The sequence below is a fragment of the Oncorhynchus keta genome, unplaced genomic scaffold (assembly GCF_023373465.1).
Source record: "Oncorhynchus keta strain PuntledgeMale-10-30-2019 unplaced genomic scaffold, Oket_V2 Un_scaffold_8454_pilon_pilon, whole genome shotgun sequence".
NCBI classification, from domain to species: Eukaryota; Metazoa; Chordata; class Actinopteri; order Salmoniformes; family Salmonidae; genus Oncorhynchus; species Oncorhynchus keta.
Genome location: NW_026291006.1, coordinates 154704 through 181740, shown reverse-complemented (window position 1 = coordinate 181740; position 27037 = coordinate 154704). Strand labels below are relative to the sequence as shown.

At 46.2% G+C, this 27037-nt stretch overlaps 1 protein-coding gene across 1 annotated transcript in view; it reads right to left on the bottom strand.

The window, feature by feature from the left end:
• Positions 1–27037, bottom strand: part of zranb3 (zinc finger, RAN-binding domain containing 3) — an 87316-nt gene that overhangs the window by 38612 nt on the left and 21667 nt on the right. The window contains exons 9-13 of the mRNA XM_052517562.1: positions 23231–23365; positions 21176–21295; positions 15395–15514; positions 1667–1846; positions 716–889 (exon numbers count right to left, since the gene is read on the bottom strand). Of these exons, the coding sequence (XP_052373522.1) occupies positions 716–889; positions 1667–1846; positions 15395–15514; positions 21176–21295; positions 23231–23365 (729 nt within the window). The remainder of the gene's footprint in view (positions 1–715; positions 890–1666; positions 1847–15394; positions 15515–21175; positions 21296–23230; positions 23366–27037) is intronic.

The window sequence follows — 27037 nt, the reverse complement described above, 5'->3', positions numbered from 1 at the left end:
AAGAACCCAGATCACTAGACCAGTGCCTCACATGGTTAAAGAACCCAGATCACTAGACCAGTGCCTCACATGGTTAAAGAACCCAGATCACTAGACCAGTGCCTCACATGGTTAAAGAACCCAGATCACTAGACCAGTGACTCACATGGTTAAAGAACCCAGATCACTAGACCAGTGCCTCACATGGTTAAAGAACCCAGATCACTAGACCAGTGCCTCACATGGTTAAAGAACCCAGATCACTAGACCAGTGCCTCACATGGTTAAAGAACCCAGATCACTAGACCAGTGCCTCACATGGTTAAAGAACCCAGATCACTAGACCAGTGCCTCACATGGTTAAAGAACCCAGATCACTAGACCAGTGCCTCACATGGTTAAAGAACCCAGATCACTAGACCAGTGCCTCACATGGTTAAAGAACCCAGATCACTAGACCAGTGCCTCACATGGTTAAAGAACCCAGATCACTAGACCAGTGACTCACATGGTTAAAGAACCCAGATCACTAGACCAGTGCCTCACATGGTTAAAGAACCCAGATCACTAGACCAGTGCCTCACATGGTTAAAGAACCCAGATCACTAGACCAGTGCCTCACATGGTTAAAGAACCCAGATCACTAGACCAGTGCCTCACATGGTTAAAGAACCCAGATCACTAGACCAGTGCCTCACATGGTTAAAGAACCCAGATCACTAGACCAGTGACTCACATGGTTAAAGAACACAGGATCTTTGTCATTGTCAACCACTCCTCCTGCTGCCAGGGTCGTCTCGCTTGGTGTCCACGCCTCGGCGAAATTCAGGAAGTCCCATTTGTCCTTATCCCCCAACTCTGCCTTTAAGTACTCCTTCTTACCGTTAAGAGTACTGCCCGTTACCGTTTCCTGTCAACAACAACACACACACAGTCTCCTATCAGAACAACACGTACAGGGAAACTCCACTCAAAAATAAAATGTTTTGGACTTTCAAGAAGCATTTTCCTTTTAAGCACTTAAATGGCAGAAAATGTACTAAATCAGTGAGGCGCAATCAGGACTTGTCCAATAAGAAACACTTGTTTTGCTACAATGTGCACTCATGAATGTGACCATAAACTGCTCTGTTCTTTGCAGCATAATTAACAACAAGGTCAATAAACAACAAATAAACACCAAGACTATCATTTGTTTTTCAAAAGGACAAAGACCCAACAGTGCTATTTGACCAAGGAGAGTGATGGAGTACTGTATCAGATGACCTGGTCTCCACAATCACCCGACCTCAACCCAATTGAGATGGATTGGGATGAGTTGGACCGCAGAGTGAAGGAAAAGCAGCCAACAAGTGCTCAGCATATGTGGGAACTCATTCAAGACAGTTGGAAAAGAATTCCTCATGTAGCTGGTTGAGAGAATGCAGAGTGTGCAAAGCTGTCATCAAGGCAAATGGGTGACTACTTTGAAGAATCTAAAATATATATTGATTTGTTCAACACTTTTTTGTCTACTACATGATTCCATGTGTTGTTTCATAGTTTATGTCCACTAATATTCTACAACGTAGAAAATAGTAAAATTAAAGAAAAAACCTTGGATACGTGTGTCAACTTTTGACTGGTACTGTATTTCTATGAAAAGTACCTACCTTCCAGTTAAAACGAAACACACGCACACACACACCTTCCTGTTGAGCATGCCCCACATAACGGTGTCAAAGGTTCCCTTGGCGATGAGGTAGTGCACGTGGACGGAGGCGGTCTGTCCGATGCGGTGCGCCCGGTCCTCAGCCTGCTTCACATGGCCAGGGTTCCAGTACAGCTCAGCAAACACCACGTGAGTGGCTGCTGTGAACGTCAGGCCCTGGACACCACAGAACACACAGGACACACTCACTTAAGGGAAGAACTCACCGGAAGCAGACAGGCGAAGAAAGCAGAGCGAGGAGGGTGAACAGTACGGGAACAGGCAGAGCAGTGCGGGTGAACAGTACGGGAACAGGCAGAGCAGTGAGGGTGAACAGTACGGGAACAGGCAGAGCAGTGAGGGTGAACAGTACGGGAACAGGCAGAGCGAGGAGGGTGAACAGTACGGGAACAGGCAGAGCGAGGAGGGTGAACAGTACGGGAACAGGCAGAGCAGGAGGGTGAACGGTACGGGAACAGGCAGAGCGGGGAGGGTGAACAGTACGGGAACAGGCAGAGCGAGGAGGGTGAACAGTACGGGAACAGGCAGAGCGAGGAGGGTGAACAGTAACGGGAACAGGCAGAGCGGTGAGGGTGAACAGTACGGGAACAGGCAGAGCGAGGAGGGTGAACAGTACGGGAACAGGCAGAGCAGTGAGGGGGTGAACAGTACGGGAACAGGCAGAGCAGTGAGGGTGAACAGTAGGCAGGGAACAGGCAGAGCAGAGAGGGTGAACAGTACGGGAACAGGCAGAGCGAGGAGGGTGAACAGTACGGGAACAGGCAGAGCGGTGAGGGTGAACAGTACGGGAACAGGCAGAGCGAGGAGGGTGAACAGTACGGGAACAGGCAGAGCAGTGAGGGTGAACAGTACGGGAACAGGCAGAGCAGTGAGGGTGAACAGTACAGGAACAGGCAGAGCAGTGAGGGTGAACAGTACGGGAACAGGCAGAGCAGTGAGGGTGAACAGTACGGGAACAGGCAGAGCAGTGAGGGTGAACAGGCAGAACAGGCAGAGAGGGGGTGAACAGTACGGGAACAGGCAGAGCAGTGAGGGTGAACAGTACGGGAACAGGCAGAGCAGTGAGGGTGAACAGTACGGGAACAGGCAGAGCAGTGAGGGTGAACAGTACGGGAACAGGCAGAGCAGTGAGGGTGAACAGTACGGGAACAGGCAGAGCAGTGAGGAACAGTGAACAGTGAGGGTGAACGGGAACAGGCAGAGCAGTGAGGGTGAACAGTACGGGAACAGGCAGAGCAGTGAGGGTGAACAGTACGGGAACAGGCAGAGCAGTGAGGGTGAACAGTACGGGAACAGGCAGAGCAGTGACTGTATGCTTAGCAGGATAGTACATATAGTTGAAGTCAGAAGTTTACATACACTTAGGTTGGAGTCATTAAAACTAGTCTTTCAACCACTTCACAAATATCTTGTTAACATACTATAGTTTTGGCAAGTCGTTTAGGACATCTACTTGGTGCATGACACAAGTCATTTTTCTTACAATTGTTTACAGACAGATTATTTCACTTATAATTCACTGTATCACAATTCCAGTGGGCCAGAAGTTTACATACACTAAGTTGACTGTGCCTTTAAACAGCTTGGAAAATTCCAGAAAATGTCATGGCTTTAGAAGCTTTAGATAGGCTAATTGACATCATTTGAGTCAATTGGAGGTGTACCTGTGGATGTATTTCAAGGCCTACCTTCAAACTCAGTGCCTCTTTGTTTGACATCATGGGAAAATAAAAATAAATCAGCCAAGACCTCAGAAAAAAAAACATTGTAGACCTCCACAAGTCTGGTTCATACTTGGGAGCAATTTCCAAACGCCTGAAGGTACCACGTTCCTCTGTACAAACATTAGTACGCAAGTATAAACACCATGGGACAACACAGCTGTCATAGCACTCAGGAAGGAAACGCGTTCTGTCTCCTAGAGATGAACGTACTTTGGTGTGAAAAGTGCAAATCAATCCCAGAACAAAAGGACCTTGTGAAGATGCAGGAGGAATCGGGTAATAAAGTATCTATATCCACAGTAAAACGAGTCCTAAATCGACATAACCTGAAAGGCCACTCAGCAAGGAAGAAGCCACTGCTCCAAAACCTCCATAAAAAAGCCAAACTACGGTTTGCAACTGCACATTGGGACAAATATCGTCTTCCAAATGGACAATAACCCCAAGCATACTTCCAAAGTTGTGGCAAAATGGCTTAAGGACAACAAAGTCAAGGTATTGGAGTGGCCTTCACAAAGCACTGACAATCCAATAGAACATTTGTGGGCAGAACTGAAAAAGCTTGTGCGAGCAAGAAGGCCTACAAACCTGACTCAGTTACACCAGCTCTGTCAGGAGGAACGGGCAAAAATTCACCCAACTTATTGTGGGAAGCTTTTGGAAGGCTACCTGAAGTGTTTGACCCAAGTCAAACAATTTAAAGGCAATGCTACCAAATACAAATTGAGTGTATGTAAACTTCTGACCCACTGGGAATGTGATGAAAGAAATAAAAGTTTAAATGAATCATTCTTTCTACTTTTATTCTAACATTTCACATTGTTAAAATAAAGTGGTGATCCTAGCTGACATAAAACAGGGAATTTTTACAAGGATTAAATGTCAGCAATTGTGAAAAACTGAGTTTAATGTAATATTATAATATCATCTACGCTTTTATCTCACAGTCATGCACACATTTGACATATGGGTGGTCACAGGAATGGAACCCACCACCCCGGCTTTACGAGCGCCATGCTCTACCAACTGAGTTACAGGAAGGAGCGCCATGCTCTACCAACTGAACTACAGGAAGGAGCGCCATGCTCTACCAACTGAGTTACAGGAAGGAGCGCCATGCTCTACCAACTGAGCTACAGGAAGGAGCGCCATGCTCTACCAACTGAGCTACAGGAAGGAGCGCCATGCTCTACCAACTGAGCTACAGGAAGGAGCGCCATGCTCTACCAACTGAGCTACAGGAAGGAGCGCCATGCTCTACCAACTGAGCTACAGGAAGGAGCGCCATGCTCTACCAACTGAGCAACAGGAAGGAGCGCCATGTTCTACCAACTGAGCTACAGGAAGGAGCGCCATGCTCTACCAACTGAGCTACAGGCTGGAGCGCCATGCTCTACCAACTGAGCTACAGGAAGGAGCGCCATGCTCTACCAACTGAGCTCCAGGAAGGAGCGCCATGCTCTACCAACTGAGCTACAGGAGCGCCATGCTCTACCAACTGAGCTACAGGAAGGAGCGCCATGCTCTACCAACTGAGCTACAGGAAGGAGCGCCATGCTCTACCAACTGAGCTACAGGAAGGAGCGCCATGCTCTACCAACTGAGCAACAGGAAGGAGCGCCATGTTCTACCAACTGAGCTACAGGAAGGAGCGCCATGCTCTACCAACTGAGCTACAGGCTGGAGCGCCATGCTCTACCAACTGAGCTACAGGAAGGAGCGCCATGCTCTACCAACTGAGCTACAGGAAGGAGCGCCATGCTCTACCAACTGAGCTACAGGCTGGAGCGCCATGCTCTACCAACTGAGCTACAGGAAGGAGCGCCATGCTCTACCAACTGAGCTCCAGGAAGGAGCGCCATGCTCTACCAACTGAGCTACAGGAAGGAGCGCCATGCTCTACCAACTGAGCTACAGGAAGGAGCGCCATGCTCTACCAACTGAGCTACAGGAAGGAGCGCCATGCTCTACCAACTGAGCTACAGGAAGGAGCGCCATGCTCTACCAACTGAGCTACAGGAAGGAGCGCCATGCTCTACCAACTGAGCAACAGGAAGGAGCGCCATGCTCTACCAACTGAGCTACAGGAAGGAGCGCCATGCTCTACCAACTGAGCAACAGGAAGGAGCGCCATGCTCTACCAACTGAGCTACAGGAAGGAGCGCCATGCTCTACCAACTGAGCTACAGGAAGGAGCGCCATGCTCTACCAACTGAGCTACAGGAAGGAGCGCCATGCTCTACCAACTGAGCTACAGGAAGGAGCGCCATGCTCTACCAACTGAGCTACAGGAAGGAGCGCCATGCTCTACCAACTGAGCTACAGGCTGGAGCGCCATGCTCTACCAACTGAGCTACAGGAAGGAGCGCCATGCTCTACCAACTGAGCTACAGGAAGGAGCGCCATGCTCTACCAACTGAGCTACAGGAAGGAGCGCCATGCTCTACCAACTGAGCTACAGGAAGGAGCACCATGCTCTACCAACTGAGCTACAGGAATGAGCGCCATGCTCTACCAACTGAGCTACAGAAGACCACACCTCCAATCAGCTTTGCTGATAGCGATGTTGTTTCCATAAGTGGATGAATTGGTGTAATTTAGCATGTATAGTAAAGCCTCAACTCTTAGCTACCTCTTCCAATTCAAATGAGCTCGGGAAAAAGCTGGTATTGTTTTGTGTGAATACATCTCTAGCGATACAACACAAAAATAGAGACATGTTTTAATTGAGTGAGGCGTCAAAGAGGACAACCTGCCCGCCCCGCTTCGGTTGGGTCATTAGAATTCAAAACAACAGATTCTAAAATAAATTCACACACACGCTTCGCATGCTCGCCTTTAGTGAGTTTAAGCCATTAGGCAAGAACGTCAAGAACTTTCTCACTGTTCTTAATGCTCGTTTTAATTTGAGAGCTCGGGAAAGAAAGACTTCCCATCTATTTATTACATATAACAAATAAACTGGAAAAGGTCTTGGAAGATATCAATCAAAGAAGTGTTACAGGGACTGGAATTAGGACACATGGAGGATGTATAGTGTTACAGGGACTGGAATTAGGACACATGGTGGATGTATAGTGTTACAGGGACTGGAATTAGGACACATGGTGGATGTATAGTGTTACTGGGACTGGAATTAGGACACATGGTGGATGTATAGTGTTACAGGGACTGGAATTAGGACACGTGGTGGATGTATACAGTGTTTCTGGGACTGGAATTAGGACACATGGTGGATGTATAGTGTTACAGGGACTGGAATTAGGACACATGGTGGATGTATAGTGTTACAGGGACTGGAATTAGGACACATGGTGGATGTATAGTGTTACAGGGACTGGAATTAGGACACATGGTGGATGTATAGTGTTACAGGGACTGGAATTAGGACACATGGTGGATGTATAGTGTTACAGGGACTGGAATTAGGACACATGGTGGATGTATAGTGTTACAGGGACTGGAATTAGGACACGTGGTGGATGTATAGTGTTACAGGGACTGGAATTAGGACACATGGTGGATGTATAGTGTTACAGGGACTGGAATTAGGACACATGGTGGATGTATAGTGTTACAGGGACTGGAATTAGGACACGTGGTGGATGTATACAGTGTTTCTGGGACTGGAATTAGGACACATGGTGGATGTATAGTGTTACAGGGACTGGAATTAGGACACATGGTGGATGTATAGTGTTACAGGGACTGGAATTAGGACACATGGTGGATGTATAGTGTTACAGGGACTGGAATTAGGACACATGGTGGATGTATAGTGTTACAGGGACTGGAATTAGGACACATGGTGGATGTATAGTGTTACAGGGACTGGAATTAGGACACATGGTGGATGTATAGTGTTACAGGGACTGGAATTAGGACACATGGTGGATGTATAGTGTTACAGGGACTGGAATTAGGACACATGGTGGATGTATAGTGTTACAGGGACTGGAATTAGGACACATGGTGGATGTATAGTGTTACAGGGACTGGAATTAGGACACATGGTGGATGTATAGTGTTACAGGGACTGGAATTAGGACACATGGTGGATGTATAGTGTTACAGGGACTGGAATTAGGACACATGGTGGATGTATAGTGTTACAGGGACTGGAATTAGGACACATGGTGGATGTATAGTGTTACAGGGACTGGAATTAGGACACATGGTGGATGTATAGTGTTACAGGGACTGGAATTAGGACACATGGTGGATGTATAGTGTTACAGGGACTGGAATTAGGACACATGGTGGATGTATAGTGTTACAGGGACTGGAATTAGGACACGTGGTGGATGTATAGTGTTACAGGGACTGGAATTAGGACACATGGTGGATGTATAGTGTTACAGGGACTGGAATTAGGACACATGGTGGATGTATAGTGTTACAGGGACTGGAATTAGGACACATGGTGGATGTATAGTGTTACAGGGACTGGAATTAGGACACATGGTGGATGTATAGTGTTACAGGGACTGGAATTAGGACACATGGTGGATGTATAGTGTTACAGGGACTGGAATTAGGACACATGGTGGATGTAGGACACTGGATGGTGGATGTATAGTGTTACAGGGACTGGAATTAGGACACGTCCTGGATGTATAGTGTTACAGGGACTGGAATTAGGACACATGGTGGATGTATAGTGTTACAGGGACTGGAATTAGGACACATGGTGGATGTATAGTGTTACAGGGACTGGAATTAGGACACATGGTGGATGTATAGTGTTACAGGGACTGGAATTAGGACACATGGTGGATGTATAGTGTTACAGGGACTGGAATTAGGACACATGGTGGATGTATAGTGTTACAGGGACTGGAATTAGGACACACTGGTGGATGTATGTAGTGTTACAGGGACTGGAATTAGGACACATGGTGGATGTATAGTGTTACAGGGACTGGAATTAGGACACATGGTGGATGTATAGTGTTACAGGGACTGGAATTAGGACACATGGTGGATGTATAGTGTTACAGGGACTGGAATTAGGACACGTCCTGGATGTATAGTGTTACAGGGACTGGAATTAGGACACATGGTGGATGTATAGTGTTACAGGGACTGGAATTAGGACACATGGTGGATGTATAGTGTTACAGGGACTGGAATTAGGACACGTGGTGGATGTATAGTGTTACAGGGACTGGAATTAGGACACATGGTGGATGTATAGTGTTACAGGGACTGGAATTAGGACATGGTGGATGTATAGTGTTACAGGGACTGGAATTAGGACACATGGTGGATGTATAGTGTTACAGGGACTGGAATTAGGACACGTGGTGGATGTATACAGTGTTACTGGGACTGGAATTAGGACACGTGGTGGATGTATAGTGTTACAGGGACTGGAATTAGGACACATGGTGGATGTATAGTGTTACAGGGACTGGAATTAGGACACATGGTGGATGTATAGTGTTACAGGGACTGGAATTAGGACACGGTCTGGATGTATAGTGTTACAGGGACTGGAATTAGGACACATGGTGGATGTATAGTGTTACTGGGACTGGAATTAGGACACGTGGTGGATGTACAGTGTTACAGGGACTGGAATTAGGACACATGGTGGATGTACAGTGTTACAGGGACTGGAATTAGGACACATGGTGGATGTATGTTACAGGGACTGGAATTACACATGGTGGATGTATAGTGTTACAGGGACTGGAATTAGGACACATGGTGGATGTATAGTGTTACAGGGACTGGAATTAGGACACATGGTGGATGTATAGTGTTACAGGGACTGGAATTAGGACACGTGGTGGATGTATAGTGTTACTGGGACTGGAATTAGGACACATGGTGGATGTATAGTGTTACAGGGACTGGAATTAGGACACATGGTGGATGTATAGTGTTACTGGGACTGGAATTAGGACACATGGTGGATGTATAGTGTTACAGGGACTGGAATTAGGACACATGGTGGATGTATAGTGTTACAGGGACTGGAATTAGGACACGTGGTGGATGTATAGTGTTACAGGGACTGGAATTAGGACACGTGGTGGATGTATAGTGTTACAGGGACTGGAATTAGGACACGTGGTGGATGTATAGTGTTACTGGGACTGGAATTAGGACACATGGTGGATGTATAGTGTTACAGGGACTGGAATTAGGACACATGGTGGATGTATAGTGTTACAGGGACTGGAATTAGGACACATGGTGGATGTATAGTGTTACAGGGACTGGAATTAGGACACGTCCTGGATGTATAGTGTTACTGGGACTGGAATTAGGACACATGGTGGATGTATAGTGTTACAGGGACTGGAATTAGGACACATGGTGGATGTATAGTGTTACAGGGACTGGAATTAGGACACATGGTGGATGTATAGTGTTACAGGGACTGGAATTAGGACACATGGTGGATGTATAGTGTTACAGGGACTGGAATTAGGACATGTCCTGGATGTATAGTGTTACAGGGACTGGAATTAGGACACATGGTGGATGTATAGTGTTACTGGGACTGGAATTAGGACACGTGGTGGATGTATACAGTGTTTCTGGGACTGGAATTAGGACACATGGTGGATGTATAGTGTTACTGGGACTGGAATTAGGACACGTGGTGGATGTATAGTGTTACTGGGACTGGAATTAGGACACATGGTGGATGTATAGTGTTACTGGGACTGGAATTAGGACACGGTCTGGATGTATAGTGTTACAGGGACTGGAATTAAGACACATGGTGGATGTATAGTGTTACTGGGACTGGAATTAGGACACATGGTGGATGTATAGTGTTACAGGGACTGGAATTAGGACACATGGTGGATGTATAGTGTTACAGGGACTGGAATTAGGACACGTGGTGGATGTATAGTGTTACAGGGACTGGAATTAGGACACATGGTGGATGTATAGTGTTACAGGGACTGGAATTAGGACACATGGTGGATGTATAGTGTTACTGGGACTGGAATTAGGACACATGGTGGATATATAGTGTTACAGGGACTGGAATTAGGACACATGGTGGATGTATAGTGTTACAGGGACTGGAATTAGAACACATGGTGGATGTATAGTGTTACAGGGACTGGAATTAGGACACATGGTGGATGTATAGTGTTACAGGGACTGGAATTAGGACACGTGTGGATGTATAGTGTTACTGGGACTGGAATTAGGACACATGGTGGATGTATAGTGTTACAGGGACTGGAATTAGGACACATGGTGGATGTATAGTGTTACAGGGACTGGAATTAGGACACATGGTGGATGTATAGTGTTACAGGGACTGGAATTAGGACACATGGAGGATGTATAGTGTTACAGGGACTGGAATTAGGACACGTCCTGGATGTATAGTGTTACAGGGACTGGAATTAGGACACATGGTGGATGTATAGTGTTACAGGGACTGGAATTAGGACATGTCCTGGATGGACAGGGACTGGAATGGACACATGGATGTATAGTGTTACTGGGACTGGAATTAGGACACGTGGTGGATGTATACAGTGTTTCTGGGACTGGAATTAGGACACATGGTGGATGTATAGTGTTACAGGGACTGGAATTAGGACACGTGGTGGATGTATAGTGTTACAGGGACTGGAATTAGGACACGTGGTGGATGTATAGTTTACAGGGACTGGAATTAGGACACATGGTGGATGTATAGTGTTACAGGGACTGGAATTAGGACATGTCCTGGATGTATAGTGTTACAGGGACTGGAATTAGGACACATGGTGGATGTATACAGTGTTTCTGGGACTGGAATTAGGACACATGGTGGATGTATAGTGTTACAGGGACTGGAATTAGGACACATGGTGGATGTATAGTGTTACTGGGACTGGAATTAGGACACGTGGTGGATGTATAGTGTTACAGGGACTGGAATTAGGACACATGGTGGATGTATAGTGTTACTGGGACTGGAATTAGGACACGGTCTGGATGTATAGTGTTACAGGGACTGGAATTAAGACACATGGTGGATGTATAGTGTTACTGGGACTGGAATTAGGACACATGGTGGATGTATAGTGTTACAGGGACTGGAATTAGGACACATGGTGGATGTATAGTGTTACTGGGACTGGAATTAGGACACGTGGTGGATGTATAGTGTTACAGGGACTGGAATTAGGACACATGGTGGATGTATAGTGTTACAGGGACTGGAATTAGGACACATGGTGGATGTATAGTGTTACTGGGACTGGAATTAGGACACATGGTGGATATATAGTTTACAGGGACTGGAATTAGGACACATGGTGGATGTATAGTGTTACAGGGACTGGAATTAGGACACATGGTGGATGTATAGTGTTACAGGGACTGGAATTAGGACACGTCCTGGATGTATAGTGTTACAGGGACTGGAATTAGGACACGTCCTGGATGTATAGTGTTACTGGGACTGGAATTAGGACACATGGTGGATGTATAGTGTTACAGGGACTGGAATTAGGACACATGGTGGATGTATAGTGTTACAGGGACTGGAATTAGGACACATGGTGGATGTATAGTGTTACAGGGACTGGAATTAGGACACATGGTGGATGTATAGTGTTACAGGGACTGGAATTAGGACACGTCCTGGATGTATAGTGTTACAGGGACTGGAATTAGGACACATGGTGGATGTATAGTGTTACAGGGACTGGAATTAGGACATGTCCTGGATGTAGTGTTACAGGGACTGGAATTAGGACACATGGTGGATGTATAGTGTTACTGGGACTGGAATTAGGACACATGGTGGATGTATACAGTGTTTCTGGGACTGGAATTAGGACACATGGTGGATGTATAGTGTTACTGGGACTGGAATTAGGACACATGGTGGATGTATTGTGTTACAGGGACTGGAATTAGGACACGTGGTGGATGTATCCCTGTTACAGGGACTGGAATTAGGACACATGGTGGATGTATAGTGTTACAGGGACTGGAATTAGGACACATGGAGGATGTATAGTGTTACAGGGACTGGAATTAGGACACATGGTGGATGTATAGTGTTACTGGGACTGGAATTAGGACACGTGGTGGATGTATACAGTGTTTCTGGGACTGGAATTAGGACACATGGTGGATGTATAGTGTTACTGGGACTGGAATTAGGACACGTGGTGGATGTATAGTGTTACAGGGACTGGAATTAGGAACAGGTGGATGTATAGTGTTACTGGGACTGGAATTAGGACACGGTCTGGATGTATAGTGTTACAGGGACTGGAATTAAGACACATGGTGGATGTATAGTGTTACTGGGACTGGAATTAGGACACATGGTGGATGTATAGTGTTACAGGGACTGGAATTAGGACACATGGTGGATGTATAGTGTTACAGGGACTGGAATTAGGACACGATGTATAGTGTTACAGGGACTGGTTGGAAATGATGTATAGTGTTACAGGGACTGGAATTAGGACACATGGTGGATGTATAGTGTTACAGGGACTGGAATTAGGACACGTGGTGGATGTATAGTGTTACAGGGACTGGAATTAGGACACATGGTGGATGTATAGTGTTACTTCCTGGAATTAGGACACATGGTGGATGTATAGTGTTACTGGGACTGGAATTAGGACACATGGTGGATGTATAGTGTTACAGGGACTGGAATTAGGACACATGGTGGATGTATAGTGTTACAGGGACTGGAATTAGGACACATGGTGGATGTATAGTGTTACAGGGACTGGAATTCAGGACACATGGTGGATGTATAGTGTTACTGGGACTGGAATTAGGACACATGGTGGATGTATAGTGTTACTGGGACTGGAATTAGGACACATGGTGGATGTATAGTGTTACAGGGACTGGAATTAGGACACATGGTGGATGTATAGTGTTACAGGGACTGGAATTAGGACACATGGTGATGTATAGTGGATGTATAGTGTTACAGGGACTGGAATTAGGACACGTCCTGGATGTATAGTGTTACAGGGACTGGAATTAGGACACATGGTGGATGTATAGTGTTACAGGGACTGGAATTAGGACACATGGTGGATGTATAGTGTTACAGGGACTGGAATTAGGACACGTGGTGGATGTATAGTGTTACAGGGACTGGAATTAGGACACATGGTGGATGTATAGTGTTACAGGGACTGGAATTAGGACACATGGTGGATGTATAGTGTTACTGGGACTGGAATTAGGACACGTGGTGGATGTATAGTGTTACTGGGACTGGAATTAGGACACGTGGTGGATGTATACAGTGTTTCTGGGACTGGAATTAGGACACATGGTGGATGTATAGTGTTACTGGGACTGGAATTAGGACACGTGGTGGATGTATAGTGTTACAGGGACTGGAATTAGGACACATGGTGGATGTATAGTGTTACAGGGACTGGAATTAGGACACGGTCTGGATGTATAGTGTTACAGGGACTGGAATTAGGACACATGGTGGATGTATAGTGTTACTGGGACTGGAATTAGGACACATGGTGGATGTATAGTGTTACAGGGACTGGAATTAGGACACATGGTGGATGTATAGTGTTACAGGGACTGGAATTAGGACACGTGGTGGATGTATAGTGTTACAGGGACTGGAATTAGGACACATGGTGGATGTATAGTGTTACAGGGACTGGAATTAGGACACGTGGTGGATGTATAGTGTTACAGGGACTGGAATTAGGACACATGGTGGATGTATAGTGTTACAGGGACTGGAATTAGGACACATGGTGGATGTATAGTGTTACTGGGACTGGAATTAGGACACATGGTGGATATATAGTGTTACAGGGACTGGAATTAGGACACATGGTGGATGTATAGTGTTACAGGGACTGGAATTAGGACACATGGTGGATGTATAGTGTTACAGGGACTGGAATTAGGACACATGGTGGATGTATAGTGTTACAGGGACTGGAATTAGGACACATGGTGGATGTATAGTGTTACTGGGACTGGAATTAGGACACATGGTGGATATATAGTGTTACAGGGACTGGAATTAGGACACATGGTGGATGTATAGTGTTACAGGGACTGGAATTAGGACACATGGTGGATGTATAGTGTTACAGGGACTGGAATTAGGACACATGGTGGATGTATAGTGTTACAGGGACTGGAATTAGGACACGTCCTGGATGTATAGTGTTACTGGGACTGGAATTAGGACACATGGTGGATGTATAGTGTTACAGGGACTGGAATTAGGACACATGGTGGATGTATAGTGTTACAGGGACTGGAATTAGGACACATGGTGGATGTATAGTGTTACAGGGACTGGAATTAGGACACATGGAGGATGTATAGTGTTACAGGGACTGGAATTAGGACACGTCCTGGATGTATAGTGTTACAGGGACTGGAATTAGGACACATGGTGGATGTATAGTGTTACAGGGACTGGAATTAGGACATGTCCTGGATGTAGTGTTACAGGGACTGGAATTAGGACACATGGTGGATGTATAGTGTTACTGGGACTGGAATTAGGACACGTGGTGGATGTATACAGTGTTTCTGGGACTGGAATTAGGACACATGGTGGATGTATAGTGTTACTGGGACTGGAATTAGGACACGTGGTGGATGTATAGTGTTACAGGGACTGGAATTAGGACACGTGGTGGATGTATAGTGTTACAGGGACTGGAATTAGGACACATGGTGGATGTATAGTGTTACAGGGACTGGAATTAGGACACATGGAGGATGTATAGTGTTACAGGGACTGGAATTAGGACACATGGAGGATGTATAGTGTTACTGGGACTGGAATTAGGACACATGGTGGATGTATAGTGTTACAGGGACTGGAATTAGGACACATGGTGGATGTATAGTGTTACAGGGACTGGAATTAGGACACATGGTGGATGTATATGCCCAGTAGAGGGTCTGTACCGTAGAAATATAATTACTATTCTATCATCAGTGTTTCTATGGTCTGTATGTGCAGTACCTGCCCAGCAGCCTGTATGCTGAGGACGGCCACGCGCGTCTCAGGGTCATTCTGGAACTGGTGAACCAAGTGGATACGCTCTGAGGACGGAACACTGCCATCGATACGGATGTAACTGGCCTGAGAGAGATGGGGAGAGAGGGAGAGCGTGGTCATTACTGATGGGACACTGCCATCGATACGGATGTAACTGGCCTGAGAGAGATGGGGAGAGAGGGAGAGCGTGGTCATTACTGATGGGACACTGCCATCGATACGGATGTAACTGGCCTGAGAGAGATGGAGAGAGAGGGAGAGCGTGGTCATTACTGATGGGACACTGCCATCGATACGGATGTAACTGGCCTGAGAGAGATGGAGAGAGAGGGAGAGCGTGGTCATTACTGATGGGACACTGCCATCGATACGGATGTAACTGGCCTGAGAGAGATGGGGAGAGAGGGAGAGCGTGGTCATTACTGATGGGACACTGCCATCGATACGGATGTAACTGGCCTGAGAGAGATGGGGAGAGAGGGAGAGCGTGGTCATTACTGATGGGACACTGCCATCGATACGGATGTAACTGGCCTGAGAGAGATGGGGAGAGAGGGAGAGCGTGGTCATTACTGATGGGACACTGCCATCGATACGGATGTAACTGGCCTGAGAGAGATGGGGAGAGAGGGAGAGCGTGGTCATTACTGATTGGGACACTGCCATCGATAACGGATGTAACTGGCCTGAGAGAGATGGAGAGAGAGGGAGAGCGTGGTCATTACTGATGGGACACTGCCATCGATACGGATGTAACTGGCCTGAGAGAGATGGAGAGAGAGAAGAGCGTGGTCATTACTGATGGGACACTGCCATCGATACGGATGTAACTGGCCTGAGAGAGATGGAGAGAGAGGGAGAGCGTGGTCATTACTGATGGGACACTGCCATCGATACGGATGTAACTGGCCTGAGAGAGATGGAGAGAGAGGGAGAGCGTGGTCATTACTGATGGGACACTGCCATCGATACGGATGTAACTGGCCTGAGAGAGATGGAGAGAGAGGGAGAGCGTGGTCATTACTGATGGGACACTGCCATCGATACGGATGTAACTGGCCTGAGAGAGATGGAGAGAGAGGGAGAGCGTGGTCATTACTGATGGGACACTGCCATCGATATGGATGTAACTGGCCTGAGAGAGAGAGGAGAGAGGGAGAGAAGTAAATGTCAGCGCTGATTAAAACCTTGACCTCTGAACCCACCACTAAAACGACAGCAACATCCTATAGCATTGCTGTATAGAAAAACAACCATTTACTAATACATCGGTGAACACGTCACTGACAAACTGAAATGGTCCCCTCACACAGACAGTGTGGTGAAGAAAATGAGGCTTGTCACCTGAAACCCTCAAACTTTTACAGATGCACAATCGAGAGCATCCTGTCGGGCTGTATCACCGTATGGTATGGCAACCGCACCGCCCACAGAGCTCTCCAGAGGGTGGTACGGTCTGCCCAACACATCACCGGGGGCAAACTACCTGCTCTCCAGGACACCTACAGCACCCAATGTCACAGGAAGGCCAAAAAGATCATCAAGGCCAACAACCACCCGAGCCACTACCTGTTCACCCCGCTATCATCCAGAATGTGAGGTCAGTACAGGTACATCGTCACCACCCGAGCCACTGCCTGTTCACCCCGCTATCATCCAGAATGTGAGGTCAGTACAGGTACATCGTCACCACCCGAGCCACTGCCTGTTCACCCCGCTATCATCCAGAATGTGAGGTCAGTACAGGTACATCGTCACCACCCGAGCCACTGCCTGTTCACCCCGCTATCATCCAGAAGGTGAGGTCAGTACAGCTGCATCAAAGCTGGGACCGAGAGACTAAAACCAGCTTCTATCTCAAGGCCATCAGACTGTTAAACAGCATCACTAACATTGATAGGCTGCTGCCTACATACATAGACTTGAAATCTCTGGCCACTTTAATAAATAGAACACTAGTCACTTTAATAATGTCTACATATCTTGCATTACCCATCTCATATGTATATACTGTATCCTATACTATATCTTATTCTATACCGCTCTCACATTGCATGTCCATATATTTATATATTTTTAATTCCATTCCTTTACTAGATGTGTGTGTATTGGGTAGTTGCTGTGTAATTGTTAGATATTACTTGTTAGATATTACTGCACTGTCGGAGCTAGAAGCACAAGCATTTCGCTACACCAGCAATAACACCTGCTAAACACGTGTATGTGACCAATAACATTTGATTTGACATTTAGTCCATTCCACTCCACACAGACTGTACCCAGATACAGGAAGAACAATTTAGTGTTCTAATACACCTGTCGCAGTGATGTCATCAATTTCATTTTGATTTGATTGGATTAGTCGTGTCAACCGCCCTCGGTCTCCCCCTCGGTCTCCCCCTCGGTCTCCCCCTCGGTCTCCCCCTCGGTCTCCCCCTCCGTCTCTCTCCCCGTTCTCACCGTGATGAACTACAGTTCATCACGGCAGCATGAAGCTCATTATTTTAGTCTTTTTCCTGTTAATGGGTGATGATGATGCTTCAGCGAGTAGAAGACTTCTCAAATTAGAAGATGTGATCACACTTGATCACGTATCAGATAACAGCAGACGACACCTAAACCCTTCCTCTCACATCACTGCCATCGAGCTGATTAACGCATGAAACTGGCTTAAAATAAAAATAGTGTGTGTGTGTGTGTGTATTTTCCAAACTTCTGTTTTAAGTTTCTACATAATTGGAGATGAGATTCAGCAACACTAGAACAATGGAATACATTTTTTGTTTTGTATTTTAAAGCTTCTTTATTGCTAAAAAGTAATTGGTTCATAAAAAAGTAATTAAATAAATTCCACATTCAGTGTTGCTGAATCTCCTTTCTCCTTGGTTGGAAAGAGAGGAAGCGACAGTGATTCCTTCCCTTTGAGTTGGAAAGAGAGGAAGCGACAGTGATTCCTTCCCTTTTGGTTGGAAAGAGAGGAAGCGACAGTGATTCCTTCCCTTTTGGTTGGAAAGAGAGGAAGCGACAGTGATTCCTTCCCTTTTGGTTGGAAAGAGAGGAAGCGACAGTGATTCCTTCCCTTTGAGTTGGAAAGAGAGGAAGCGACAGTGATTCCTTCCCTTTTGGTTGGAAAGAGAGGAAGCGACAGTGATTCCTTCCCTTTGAGTTTCTACATAGACAGTCTGTTCTAGTGAAAACACAAGCCATGTCAAGTGTGAGTGGTATCACTGCCAGAGGCTGGTTCAACATGTATAGACTTGAGGAGAAAACACATGTACACAACACTAACATGTATAGACTTGAGGAGAAAACACATGTACACAACACTAACATGTATAGACTTGAGGAGAAAACACACATGTACACAACACTAACATGTATAGACTTGAGGAGAAAACACACATGTACACAACACTAACATGTATAGACTTGAGGAGAAAACACACATGTACACAACACTAACATGTATAGACTTGAGGAGAAAACACACATGTACACAACACTAACATGTATAGACTTGAGGAGAAAGCACACATGTACACAACACTAACATGTATAGACTTGAGGAGAAAACACACATGTACACAACACTAACATGTATAGACTTGAGGAGAAAACACATGTACACAACACTAACATGTATAGACTTGAGGAGAAAACACATGTACACAACACTAACATGTATAGACTTGAGGAGAAAACACACATGTACACAACACTAACATGTATAGACTTGAGGAGAAAACACACATGTACACAACACTAACATGTATAGACTTGAGGAGAAAACACACATGTACACAACACTAACATGTATAGACTTGAGGAGAAAACACATGTACACAACACTAACATGTATAGACTTGAGGAGAAAACACACATGTACACAACACTAACATGTATAGACTTGAGGAGAAAACACATGTACACAACACTAACATGTATAGACTTGAGGAGAAAACACACATGTACACAACACTAACATGTATAGACTTGAGGAGAAAGCACATGTACACAACACTAACATGTATAGACTTGAGGAGAAAACACATCACACACTACATGTATAGACTTGAGGAGAAAACACACATGTACACAACACTAACATGTATAGACTTGTACATCACACTAACATGTATAGACTTGAGGAGAAAACACACATGTACATCACACTAACATGTATATAGACTTGAGGAGAAAACACACATGTACACAACACTAACATGTATAGACTTGAGGGGAAAACACACATGTACACAACACTAACATGTGTAGACTTGAGGAGAAAGCACACATGTACATCACACTAACATGTATATAGACTTGAGGAGAAAACACACATGTACACAACACTAACATGTATAGACTTGAGGAGAAAACACACATGTACACAACACTAACATGTATAGACTTGAGGAGAAAACACACATGTACACAACACTAACATGTAGACTTGAGGAGAAAACACACATGTACACAACACTAACATGTATAGACTTGTACATCACACTAACATGTATAGACTTGAGGGGAAAACACACATGTACACAACACTAACATGTGTAGACTTGAGGAGAAAGCACACATGTACACAACACTAACATGTATAGACTTGAGGAGAAAACACACATGTACACAACACTAACATGTATAGACTTGAGGAGAAAACACACATGTACATCAGACTTAACACCTCCCCACGCCTGGGAATCTATGACCCCCCCACGCCTGGGAATCTATGACCCCCCACGCCTGGGAATCTATGACCCCCCACGCCTGGGAATCTATGACCCCCACGCCTGGGAATCTATGACCCCCACGCCTGGGAATCTATGACCCCCCCACGCCTGGGAATCTATGACCCCCACGCCTGAATCCCCCCACGCCTGGGAATCTATGACCCCCACGCCTGGGAATCTATGACCCCCACGCCTGGGAATCTATGACCCCCACGCCTGGGAATCTATGACCCCCACGCCTGGGAATCTATGACCCCCACGCCTGGGAATCTATGACCCCCACGCCTGGGAATCTATGACCCCCACGCCTGGGAATCTATGACCCCCACGCCTGGGACCCCCCACGCCTGGGAATCTATGACCCCCACGCCTGGGAATCTATGACCCCCACGCCTGGGAATCTATGACCCCCACGCCTGGGAATCTATGACCCCCACGCCTGGGAATCATGGTTCCTACAGGGCTGTGATGACAACATCAGGGTTATGTAACTCAGTCAAATATTTGAAATTGCAGCATGTTGCTTTATATTTTTGTTCAGTCTAGTTATTTTGTTCGATTCTTTTTCCTATTAGCTGAAATCTTATTTTCTTCAAAGCCCTTAGCTAGCAAACATGTTCCACTATAAAACAACAAAAAATACTGCACTCTGAACCACACAACTTTCCTAGATTCATGAAAGTGTTGTTAGACAACGCAAGAAATGTCAACTTCAATATGTGATGTAGTTTTAGTGGAATTTGCAGCAGTTGTTGGTAAGTAGTGAATGTGCTAGCTTCTAGAGTAACTTCCTCAACCTTTAAGTGGTTTAGGATTTGAAGACAGGTATGGAACCATCTCCATAATAGTTTGACAGGTCTGGGAAAGTGCCTGAGGGCACATCTGTGTGCTGTGTCAGGGAGAGGGACAGAGATGGCCCCTTAGTGGGGAATATGTGACAGAGGGGCTGCTGAACAGTGGGGGAGGTGTGCGTGACCATTAGTTGTGATGAGTGAACAACCGTTACCTTGGCTTCGATGACAGCCTCGGTACATGCCTGTAGCATGGTCAGGTGATGAGCAAACACCAGGAACTTCAACTTCTCAGTCTCCAGCAGCATCTTTATGTAGTCTTTCACTGCTCCGGCCTATAGGAGGAGACCACAGAGGGGCCAATAGAAATGCAATAACAACATATTAGAATGCATCTCTATGCGAAGGCCATACAGGGGAAATCAACCACAGGAAGGAAGGGAATTAATTGCTATGAGACACATACTCAAGACTTCACATATATTTGTCTTGAAGGACCACATATACGATACACCCCCCCCACCCCCAATCAACAGTCCTGTGCTGCTGTCCACATGCCACACACCTCCTGGACTTCTCTCACCAGTCTCTCCTCGCTCACCTAGAGACTTGGACTGTTAATTATCAGTAGGCCTTTCCTCTCAGAGGGAGGATAATGAAAGTAGGTCTAAGCAGGTCTAGCTAGAAGCCCCCTCCTCCATCTGCTGATGGGAACTTCTCATTACTGGGTTGCTTTTAACTCTGCAGAAGTTTAATTAGTGCAACACAAACTTCCTGTCCACTGAAGCAGTGATATGTTATCTCTCTTTAAAGTCCATCATCAGAGGCAGCAGGGTCTCTGGGTAATTGGGAGCATCTGCTGCTGCTGGTAGACGGGGTAAAAATAAAAACCCTGTCCCCTTTCACACTGCCAAACTCGGTCCCAACATGACACCCTATTCCCTATGTAGTGCACTACTTTAGACCAGGGCCCATAGAGCTCTGGTTAAAAGTAGGGCACCATGTAGGGAATAGGGTGCCATTTGGGATGCATCCATGGTCCACTCGCCAGGCATTCACATACGCTTCAGAAGTGACACGAGATGTGTGTTTGTGTGTGTGTGTGTGTGTCTGTGTGTGTGTGTGTGTATCCACTCACCCCCCCCAAAAAGTTATTTTCTGTCAGAGTGTGTGTAGCGGCAGCCAACCAAAAGGGCGAGGAAATGAGACAGGAAGATGACACGTCTACAGCGACGCGACGGTGAACCTCAAGCGGAGGAAGGGAAACTGAGAGGAACCAATCAGCAAACAAGACGGAGCGAAACAAGCCAACCGGTGAGGAAGGATTCCTCCGTTGATTTACGTTCAGCAGGCGGAGGCCGTCTGAGGCTTTGTTAACCTCGGTGTCTGGATCCTTACTACAGAGGAGCCTGGGTCATGTTCAGTTAGACACCAAACAAAAGTCAAACGGTCCAAAACGGAGCGAAACAGGTGGAGGTACTATCTGTGCTTGTTTTCTGTTGAAAAACGTTTGTATCCTGCGTACCAAGTCAGCTTCCTTCACTTAAAGCCACCTGGAAGTTAACGGCGGACATTCTTGCCAGGTGGCGTTACCATGGCAACCACATCAGAAGTAACACCTTGGAAAGGTTCCGCTATATTTGGGTTCGGTCTGCTGTGTCGAAAAGGTTTACTTTAGAAAAAAACCCGGAGAAATTGAAAGGCCACAGTTATGGCTGTCCAGAGTTATGATGGCCAGCCAGAATGCTTTCACTAAGGGGTGGCAGACCTTCACTCTGTTCCCATGGCGATGCGCTCTGAGTAATGTGAAGCATAATAACCTATGGGAGGGAGGGCCTTGCTTCTGAGGAGAAGAAAAAAAACATGCTTCTCACCTTTTGACATCGTCCTTCAACAAACAACCTCTCTACAGAGAGACAGAGAGAGACAGAGAGACAGAGAGAGACAGAGAGACAGAGAGAGACAGAGAGAGACAGAGACAGAGAGAGACAGAGACAGACAGAGACAGAGACAGAGAGAGACAGAGACAGAGAGACAGAGAGAGACAGAGAGACAGAGAGAGACAGAGAGAGAGACAGAGAGAGACAGAGAGAGACAGAGAGAGACAGAGAGAGAGACAGAGAGAGACAGAGAGAGACAGAGAGAGACAGAGAGAGACAGAGAGAGACAGAGAGACAGAGAGACAGAGAGACAGAGACCCTTTTCTAGAACGGTGCAGAAGTGCTGGGCCAGGAGGGGGTTAGGTGCCTGTGTGTGTATATACACTGTACCTTAGCGATGGCGGTCTGTTTGTACATGCGTGTCACGAGCCCCATGACTTCAGTGAAGGGGTTGTCCGTGGCAGAGACCCCCGAACCCATCGTCCTCATCAGGCGCTCCCACTCCTCCAAGCTGCCGCTCGCCTCCTGCACACACACACACACACACACACACACACACACACACACACACACACACACACACACACACACACACACACACACACACACACACACACACACACACACACACACACACACACACACACACACACACACACACACACACGTCAAAAGGCCTGTCTCTTTCTCCTCTTCTCTGTTTGCTATAAGGGCAGAACATGTTGCTGTGGATGGTACCCTACTTTTCCTCCTTCAGGTGGAGAGAAAGGAGGGAGAAAACGAAAGACAAGACAATTCCCAAAGACGCTCCTCTCCTCTCCCCTCCCCTCCCCTCCCCTCCTCTCCCCCCTCCTCTCCTCTCCTCTCCTCCCCTCCCCTCCCTCCCCTCCTCCTCCTCCTCCCTCTCCTCCCCCTCCCTCCTCTCCTCCTCTCCCCTCCTCTCCTCTCCTCTCCTCCCCTCTCCCCTCCCTCCTCCTCCTCCCCTCCTCTCCTCTCCTCTCCTCCTCCTCCCCTCCCCTCCCTCCCCTCCCCTCCCTCCTCCCCTCCCCTCCCCTCCCCCCCTCCCTCCCTCCCTTCTCCCCTCCTCTCCCCTCCCCCCCTCCCCTCCTCTCCTCCCCTCCCCTCCCCCTCTCCCCTCCCCTCCTCACGTCAGTAGTGCCTAGGTAGGTCACATGGGCTAGCCCAATTACAGCTGGATTGTGACAAGGGGATGTTGAAGATGGAGAACACACTATCCCAATACAATAAATCACACAGTCTGTTCTCAAGGTGAAACACAAGGAGTATTTAGGGGAGTTACTGTAGAAAGGCAGTATGAAGGAGTATTTAGGGGAGTTACTGTACAATGGCAGTATGAAGGAGTATTTAGGGGAGTTACTGTACAATGGCAGTATGAAGGAGTATTTAGGGGAGTTACTGTACAATGGCAGTATGAAGGAGTATTTAGGGGAGTTACTGTAGAAAGGCAGTATGAAGGAGTATTTAGGAGAGTTACTGTACAATGGCAGTATGAAGGAGTATTTAGGGGAGTTACTGTACAATGGCAGTATGAAGGAGTATTTAGGGGAGTTACTGTAGAAAGGCAGTATGGAGTATTTAGGAGAGTTACTGTACAACGGCAGTATGAAGGAGTATTTAGGGGAGTTTCTGTACAACGGCAGTATGAAGGAGTATTTAGGAGAGTTTCTGTACAACGGCAGTATGAAGAAGTATTTAGGGGAGTTAGGGGTATTACTGTAGAAAGGCAGTAGGAAGGAGTATTTAGGGGAGTTACTGTACAACGGCAGTAGGAAGGAGTATTTAGGGGAGTTACTGTACAACAGCAGTATGAAGGAGTATTTAGGGGAGTTTCTGTACAACGGCAGTATGAAGGAGTATTTAGGGGAGTTACTGTAGAAAGGCAGTATGAAGGAATATTTAGGGGAGTTACTGTAGAAAGGCAGTATGAAGGAGTATTTAGGGGAGTTAGGGATATTACTGTAGAAAGGCAGTATGAAGGAGTATTTAGGGGAGTTAGGGATATTACTGTAGAAAGGCAGTAGGAAGGAGTATTTAGGGGAGTTACTGTAGAAAGGCAGTATGAAGGAATATTTAGGGGAGTTACTGTAGAAAGGCAGTATGAAGGAGTATTTAGGGGAGTTAGGGATATTACTGTAGAAAGGCAGTATGAAGGAGTATTTAGGGGAGTTAGGGATATTACTGTAGAAAGGCAGCAGGAAGGAGTATTTAGGGGAGTTAGGGGTATTACTGTAGAAAGGCAGCAGGAAGGAGTATTTAGGGGAGTTAGGGATATTACTGTAGAAAGGCAGTAGGAAGGAGTATTTAGGGGAGTTAGGGGTATTACTGTAGAAAGGCAGTAGGAAGGAGTATTTAGGGGAGTTAGGGGTATTACTGTAGAAAGGCAGCAGGAAGGAGTATTTAGGGGAGTTAGGGGTATTACTGTAGAAAGGCAGTAGGAAGGAGTATTTAGGGGAGTTAGGGATATTACTGTAGAAAGGCAGTAGGAAGGAGTATTTAGGGGAGTTAGGGGTATTACTGTAGAAAGGCAGTAGGAAGGAGTATTTAGGGGAGTTAGGGGTATTACTGTAGAAAGGCAGTAGGAAGGAGTATTTAGGGGAGTTAGGGGTATTACTGTAGAAAGGCAGTAGGAAGGAGTATTTAGGGGAGTTAGGGGTATTACTGTAGAAAGGTAGCAGGAAGGAGTATTTAGGGGAGTTAGGGATATTACTGTAGAAAGGCAGCAGGAAGGAGTATTTAGGGGAGTTAGGGGTATTACTGTAGAAAGGCAGCAGGAAGGAGTATTTAGGGGAGTTAGGGGTATTACTGTAGAAAGGCAGTAGGAAGGAGTATTTAGGGGAGTTAGGGGTATTACTGTAGAAAGGCAGTAGGAACGTGTATTTAGGGGAGTTAGGGGTATTACTGTAGAAAGGCAGTAGGAACGTGTATTTAGGGGAGTTAGGGGTATTACTGTAGAAAGGCAGTAGGAACGTGTATTTAGGGGAGTTAGGGGTATTACTGTAGAAAGGCAGTAGGAACGTGTATTTAGGGGAGTTAGGGGTATTACTGTAGAAAGGCAGTAGGAACGTGTATTTAGGGGAGTTAGGGGTATTACTGTAGAAAGGCAGTAGGAACGTGTATTTAGGGGAGTTAGGGGTATTACTGTAGAAAGGCAGTAGGAACGTGTATTTAGGGGAGTTAGGGGTATTACTGTAGAAAGGCAGTAGGAACGTGTATTTAGGGGAGTTAGGGGTATTACTGTAGAAAGGCAGTAGGAACGTGTATTTAGGGGAGTTAGGGGTATTACTGTAGAAAGGTAGTAGGAACGTGTATTTAGGGGAGTTAGGGGTATTACTGTAGAAAGGCAGTAGGAACGTGTATTTAGGGGAGTTAGGGGTATTACTGTAGAAAGGCAGTAGGAACGTGTATTTAGGGGAGTTAGGGGTATTACTGTAGAAAGGCAGTAGGAACGTGTATTTAGGGGAGTTAGGGGTATTACTGTAGAAAGGCAGTAGGAACGTGTATTTAGGGGAGTTAGGGGTATTACTGTAGAAAGGCAGTAGGAAGGAGTATTTAGGGGAGTTAGGGGTATTACTGTAGAAAGGCAGTAGGAAGGAGTATTTAGGGGAGTTAGGGGTATTACTGTAGAAAGGCAGCAGGAAGGAGTATTTAGGGGAGTTAGGGGTATTACTGTAGAAAGGCAGCAGGAAGGAGTATTTAGGGGAGTTAGGGGTATTACTGTAGAAAGGCAGTAGGAAGGAGTATTTAGGGGTATTACTGTAGAAAGGCAGCAGGAAGGAGTATTTAGGGGAGTTAGGGGTATTACTGTAGAAAGGCAGTAGGAAGGAGTATTTAGGGGTATTACTGTAGAAAGGCAGCAGGAAGGAGTATTTAGGGGAGTTAGGGGTATTACTGTAGAAAGGCAGTAGGAACGTGTATTTAGGGGAGTTAGGGGTATTACTGTAGAAAGGCAGCAGGAAGGAGTATTTAGGGGAGTTAGGGGTATTACTGTAGAAAGGCAGTAGGAAGGAGTATTTAGGGGTATTACTGTAGAAAGGCAGCAGGAAGGAGTATTTAGGGGAGTTAGGGGTATTACTGTAGAAAGGCAGTAGGAAGGAGTATTTAGGGGTATTACTGTAGAAAGGCAGCAGGAAGGAGTATTTAGGGGAGTTAGGGGTATTACTGTAGAAAGGCAGTAGG